Source organism: Leptonychotes weddellii, unplaced genomic scaffold (genome assembly GCF_054177405.1).
Source record: "Leptonychotes weddellii isolate Sample4059 unplaced genomic scaffold, ASM5417740v2 HiC_scaffold_10377, whole genome shotgun sequence".
Lineage (NCBI taxonomy): Eukaryota > Metazoa > Chordata > Mammalia > Carnivora > Phocidae > Leptonychotes > Leptonychotes weddellii.
In genome coordinates, this window is record NW_027680459.1 from 1,252 (window position 1) to 7,480 (window position 6,229).

General features: G+C 39.6%; 1 protein-coding gene across 2 annotated transcripts; it reads right to left on the reverse strand.

The window, feature by feature from the left end:
• Positions 1-365: 365 nt before the first annotated feature.
• LOC145718050 (treslin-like) lies at positions 366-5,996 on the reverse strand. Of its 2 annotated transcripts, none has more exons than XM_081809490.1 (7): positions 5,671-5,993; positions 5,231-5,324; positions 5,058-5,137; positions 4,655-4,894; positions 4,066-4,162; positions 1,905-1,962; positions 366-535 (listed from the first exon to the last, which is right to left on the reverse strand). In XM_081809490.1, exons 1-7 carry the CDS (start codon positions 5,766-5,768, stop codon positions 375-377), a joined length of 828 nt encoding a protein of 275 aa, XP_081665616.1. In that variant the 5' UTR covers positions 5,769-5,993; the 3' UTR covers positions 366-374. The 2 variants fall into 2 exon arrangements, with proteins under 2 accessions (XP_081665616.1, XP_081665617.1); XM_081809491.1 differs by having other exon boundaries at positions 369-535; positions 1,905-1,959; positions 4,062-4,162; positions 5,671-5,996.
• Positions 5,997-6,229: the final 233 nt, after the last annotated feature.

Here is a 6,229-nt window from a genome sequence, read left to right on the forward strand (position 1 = left end):
ATGATGATGGTTGCATAACTTTGTGAATATAACAAAGACAGGTGAATCATACTTTACTCAATTACTAAAAGAACAAGAAAGAAAAAAGAAAACAAACAAACAAAAACCCTCAAAAGACTTGAAAACAACTGGTCACTATTCTTCCTTTCTTTTTCATTGGTTTTGTAAAATAGATGTTTGCCTGTGGGGGCGACTAGGAAGGGAAAGACTGAGCAGATACCAGGATCAAGTCTTCATCCAAGCTTGGAGGGAGAGAGACCCTAAGGGGAAAACTGATGGTAACCAAAGAGAGGAAAACAGATCAATGAGCTTCTGCAACAAATAGAGTCTGGAGGCTGCTTTGGATCCAAGAGCACCCCCTTCTCTTGGCTACCCTAAAAGATAGTACCTTTGGTCCTCTTGAAGTTGTCAAGTTTACACTCCAGACCTTCCACTGCGGACACAGAGTGGCTTCTAGGCAACCCCCGCTTTGCTGATCTCTTTGAAGGAGAAATCATTTCCTTGTTGAAGAGATTTCTTCGAACTTTGGTCACTTCTGAAAGCATTAAAAAAAGAAAAAGCAACATTTACTAATATTCACATTTACTAATAGGATTTCCTTAAATATTATACTCACATGATGCATTCAAACTATTTACTCTTACAAATTCAGTTTAAATCCAACTTTTCAGGAACACGAGGAAGGCCCACATCACTTAAATTAGAGGCTGTCCTCATTGTAAAATGGACACAATCCTTAAGAGGCTGGCTAATGGAGGTCAGAGTCCTCTTACTATACGCCACTGTTATGATGATTTTCTTCACTTTAGACCTTTTGACTGCTTTGTATTCTGCTCAACTCCAAGGAGAGAAACTGCTCCTTTCAATTCCACAAATCTCATTCTTCTTACGATATTTTACGGATTTGCTAGGTTATTTTAAATGCTCTTCCTGACTCCAGGACATGAGAATTGTGTGACCACTTAGACTCAAAGTTAGGAGAAACAGCTCCCAAGTCAAAAACTACTTGACAAAGCTAGCAGGATGGCATCTTAGTCCAAAGCAAGATGGCCCAGAGGCGGCTACCCAAACACTAAGGATAAACTCCTCTAAGAGCAGGTCATTTAAATACAAACCAAATTAACTCTGATCCACAAGCTGGGAGGAGCCCTGATATTTACCCACTAGTGACCGACATTACTGTTGAGGACACCAATAACACCCAAGTTTCAAAACAAATGCCTGAAATGGATTTAGGACCTGACAGCCAAGTTTGATTTGTTCCTTGGTTTTCCCAAGTTTTTCAAAGTTTAATATTGACAGAAAGCTTCAAAGAATAACACATTACACATAAAATCAACTCTAAAATTCACCAGCCATCAACATGTTTTCTCCCTGCACCTCTATGTTTACAGAATTTTCCCCCACCGAAGTTGCAGAGTAAGGTGGGGACATCCCAACCCTTCAGTTCCCTGCATGTCAGTGCACATCTCCCAAGAACAAGGGCAGGGCACCCGGCATACTATCCACCTTCCCACTTCTCTCATGGTCAGCAATATCCCTTACCACTCCCCCACCCCGACCCATGAAAGTTAAGATGCAAGCAGATCATGTGGTGCGTTCAGCGGTCACACTTTAAATGCTTTCACCTAAACCAGTTTATCATCACTTCTTTTCCTTTTTGTGGTTTTCATAATAATAGTGTTTTTAAAAAAGATTTCTAGCCAGTGCTTTTGCAGAATGCAGTATTTTGAGACCATGTGAATACCTCATTCTCCTAGCACGTGGTATTTGGACAGATTTCATTAACCAACGATTATACAAAATTCTAATTTATAACTGTATGCAGCTGCTAAAATACGTGCAATTAAACTAAGTTTGTCATGCTAGTCAATAAATATGTGCACTGCTAGAGCACAGTATACCTTGTACTGGATCTTTCACCGGAAGTAGAGGCTGCTGAAGAGGAGGACGAGAGCTCTCCTGGAAGAGGAGGAAATCGGCATTCATTTAAAAGAATAAAAATTCCACATGAAATCCTCTGACCCCTGCAGTTCCACTTGTAGGAATCCCTAACAGTAATACTTGTAAAATGCACAAAAACAGATACATGTTCTAAGGACACTGAAGCCTGCATTGTAATACAAAATAAGAAACACCCTCAACATCCATAGAGTGAAGCAAAAAAATTTTTTTTTTTTTTGAGTGAAGCAAATTTTGATACATCCATCCAACGCAGACATTAAAACCTCAGGAAGACCTCTAGAAATAGAGAAGGAAGGAAGACCTATCTGTACGTACACAGAAACAAGTCCATGATGGGAAAAAGGGAAAAAAGAAAAAAAAAAAAACAGAACAAGTACAGCAGGTTTGTACAGCTTATAATGTGTATGTATGTGTGTAACAGGTATGAAGACACCTTTGATGTGTGCTATTGGTACATATAGAAAAGGGCCTGGAACAGACACAACAGTCATCAAGGATTACTTCTGAAGAATGAATGGAGGAGGGGCGACTGAGTGGCTCAGTCAGTTGAGCATCAGACTCTGATTTCGGCTCAGGTCACAATCTCAAGGTTGTGAGATTCTCAGGGCTGTGAGATCGGACTCCTGTGGCGGGCTCCACGGGGAGTCTGCTTGAGATTCTCTCCCTCTAGCCCGCTCCTCTCTCTCAAATAAAATCTTAAAAAAAAAAAAAAAATGAATGAATGGAGAAGGGACACTCTTATTAAATTTTAACTTTATAGGATTTTTAATTTTTTTTAATGATGATCATATATACTTTTTATAACTAAAAAGGGAAAACCCATATAAATTAGAGGATGACTATACTCTTAAGGACTTCTCTGCATTAATCTATTTACTATTCAATAGTCTAAAAATCTAGATGCATCTAAACAACGGAATTGTTTTTAAAGCTTTTGTTTCTTTCCAGTTATGCCAATATATTTCTTGAAGAATGAACTACCATATAGAGGCTGACGTAAGGAGTGCTAGAAAGGACTGCAAATCATTGTAACATCTAGAGAGAAAGGAGGTCTGACACCTTTGTGGTCACCCACTTCTGGATTTCCCGCTCTCCAATCAGGATTCCAAGATACACAAGATTTGCATTTTTTCACTTATACTTATTAAGGCATACTAAGGAAGTGAACACCACTAACTCTTAAAACAACAATCCCACCTCCAATTCCAAAGGACAGCCGTACATCTCTAGAAACAGAAGCACTACTGTGATGATTAATGCTAGTAAAGCTAGTTCTTACAGAATTTTAACTCTTCTCAGATAGTTCACGCAGTTCAAAAAGTTTCAATGCACTGTCTCCCTTCTTTCCTTAACAAGATATCAATTCTACTTAATAAACAGACTCCAGCTGGGTTTCTTTTTTGCAACCAACAAAGCCTCAAGTTCTCACACCTGCCACCAAAAAAAAAACAAACCAGCAATCACCTGGCTTCACGACAGCTGCCCCCACCCCACCTTACTGAAGTAAAATGTACTGAAAAGTACCTTCTGGTCTGCAAGTCCTGAAAGTCCTATTATGATGCACATTATTTTTCAGTGTCTCTTTGCTTTGTTATTATTTTGAGTTTGCTTATCTAAAGATTTTTTTTTAAAGATTTTATTTATTTATTTGACAGAGAGACACAGTGAGAGAGGGAACATAAGCAGGGGGAGAGGGAAAGGGAGAAGCAGGCTTCCTGCTGAGCAGGGGCCCGATGCGGGGCTCGATCCCACGACCCTAGAACCATGACCTGAGCCGAAGGCAGACGCTTAATGACTGAGCCACCCAGGCGCCCCTCTAAAGATTTTTTAACTTATTCATTCCTTTCTGTTTTTCTTTGTATCACCTCTAACTGTCATACTTTTGGGTAAACTGGTTTATCTTTAGCAAATTTATAGTTCTTTAGTTGTTGGATTCGTTGAATACTCATTCATAAAAACATCTTGTTTTATTTCTGTAACCTCCAGTGTCCACTTCCTCAAAGTAGAGACATTGCCCTTCAAGCGTATTTATTGTGTCAACTCATGCTGGAAGAAACAGATCCTGTAGCACTATTTCCTGTCCATTGGGAAAAAACTTACGTTTTTTGTAGCTCTCTTGGACACTTTGGGGATCTCAATTTGTCGAAGATTCTGCGAAACCTCTGCAATGCTTTTATGTCTTATTAATGCATTTTTCCTTTTAAAAATAGAAACAAACAGCCATTATACATTCAAAGAGGTTACGAGTAAATTAGAAAAGAATCAGAGTTGAAAATAATACACTAATAAAAGCCAGTTATGTTGGCATTGGTCTGAATTTGTAGCAAAACACGCCAACTTCACAATTTCCAAAAGTTAACTACTATCAATTCAACTAGTTATGAAGAACGAAGAGCATCAAGGAAAAGAGAAAGTACACTGAAGTCCGAAGCTTATCTCATAAAAGGCTCCTAGCTCCTGGAGACCCCACGTGGATAGGCAAGGGCACTGGGGACTACATTATCAATCCTGTATATTCCTTGGATAATAAAAAGGATGCCAGATGCTGCATGTTAGGAATGCCAATAGATGGCTCCTGGGATTCAGACAGAAGGGCAACTAGTAATTCAACAAGTTATATACCAAGACAACTGCCCTCTGTCAGAACTACAACAGAGCAAGTAATTCCTTCAATTCCTTGAGCTCCCACCTTCTCTTCTTAGCTGATCGGGTTCGAAGCTCCTCCAGCTGGTCAGATTCAGTGCCACCCGACACTGATCTATGAGCACTTGACAGAAGAGGCACAGAAAGAAGGGGGGATATGTTCTCTTGTGTCACGGAGTCATCACTGAAAAAATCTAGAGGAAGGACACCAGCCAGCTTCTGAGGAATCATAAACCCTAGGCTGTCATAAAGATTTCCAAGTGTCTTCGGGATCGAGTCAATATACCTGTGGAATAGATTGGTTAAATATGCAATGGCCACCATTCCACCCTCTCTGTTCCATCCCTCATCCAGCAGGACAAACAGTCCTGAGAATTCCACAATTCTCACATAATACCACATGCAGTTCCTGGTAAAATAGTTCTAAAGTTAGTAGTCATCGAACTCACAATCCCAAAATTTCTTCCAGAAACTTTGTTAGGTATGCCAAATCCTCAGTCAAACACACCATGCGCAGCAAGTCTGTCACCTGAAGAAGATATTGAAAAATTACCATATGCCTTCTGCAGGGAAGCTAAGAGCCTTCAGGCTTATTTCCAGCAGCACTGAGCTATATACTTGCCTCCTTCACCACCTGCTCCATCTCAACGATGCTTTCGTGGACAGAAGGGCACTGCAGACACAGCTCCAAACGAAGAAATACCTGAAGCTGGCACCTTGACAGAATAAAACACCTGGGTCATATCTATCTTAAGTGCCATTTAACTGAAAGCAAAGATCTGTTTACAAAAGAACCGACAACCAAAAAGGAGAAGAGCCACTGCCTTCTCCAAATAACGATATGCTTATCAGGTAAATAGGTAACTCAAACTGCACATCAGAACATCACCAAGAATCAACCACAAAAAGCCTCTATGAGCAACTGGCAATCGAGTTGGTATTTATTTATTTATTTACTTATTTATCTATCAATCAATCAATTTTAAATGGATCCAAGCAAATCTTGGAGCTGTTTTGGAGTGATGGTAAAAAATAAGTAAATAAATCAAGGTAGTTACTTACTCTCTGACTTTATCTTCATCCAGTTTTTCCCCTAGATTCTGTCGAAGACTTTTGCTAGTTTTTAAGAGGTTATTTTTTACTTGATTCACGCAGTTCATCTGAAAATAAAAAATTATTACATAGGAGAATTCTGAGTTACTAATTATTTCTAATTCATTTCACAGCTGATTAATGTCCTAAGAAGGGAAGTACATTCCCTTATGAATTGCTCCCTTATTTCATTTGAATGAAAAATAGTTGAAATGAATGTGCAGGGTGTCTGGGTGGCTCAGTCGGTTGAGTGTCAGACTCTTGGTTTCAGCTCAAGTCATGACATCAGGGTTCCTGGGATCAAGCCCCGCACTGGGCTCTGTGCTTGATGCAGTCTGCTTGAGATTCTCTCTCCCTCTCCCCCACCCCACCCCCTGCTCACACACTCTAACAAAACCTTAAAAAAAAAAAAAAAAATGAATCTTTTTCCTTCATATTTTCAAAAGGAGTAGGGTAAAAAGTATTTGAGAGCAAGGGGGCATGGCTACAACAAGTCTGCATATCTGACCTTCCTTAAAAAAAAAAAAAA

Coding starts and splice junctions, on each gene's coding strand:
- LOC145718050 (XM_081809490.1), bottom strand. CDS start 5,768: ATGAACTGCGTGAATCAAGTAAAAAATAACCTCTTAAAAACTAGCAAA. Junction 4,163..4,654: donor CGATCAGCTAAGAAGAGAAG/GTGGGAGCTCAA, acceptor TATTTTTAAAAG/GAAAAATGCATTAATAAGAC. Junction 1,963..4,065: donor CCAAGAGAGCTACAAAAAAC/GTAAGTTTTTTC, acceptor CTCCTCTTCCAG/GAGAGCTCTCGTCCTCCTCT.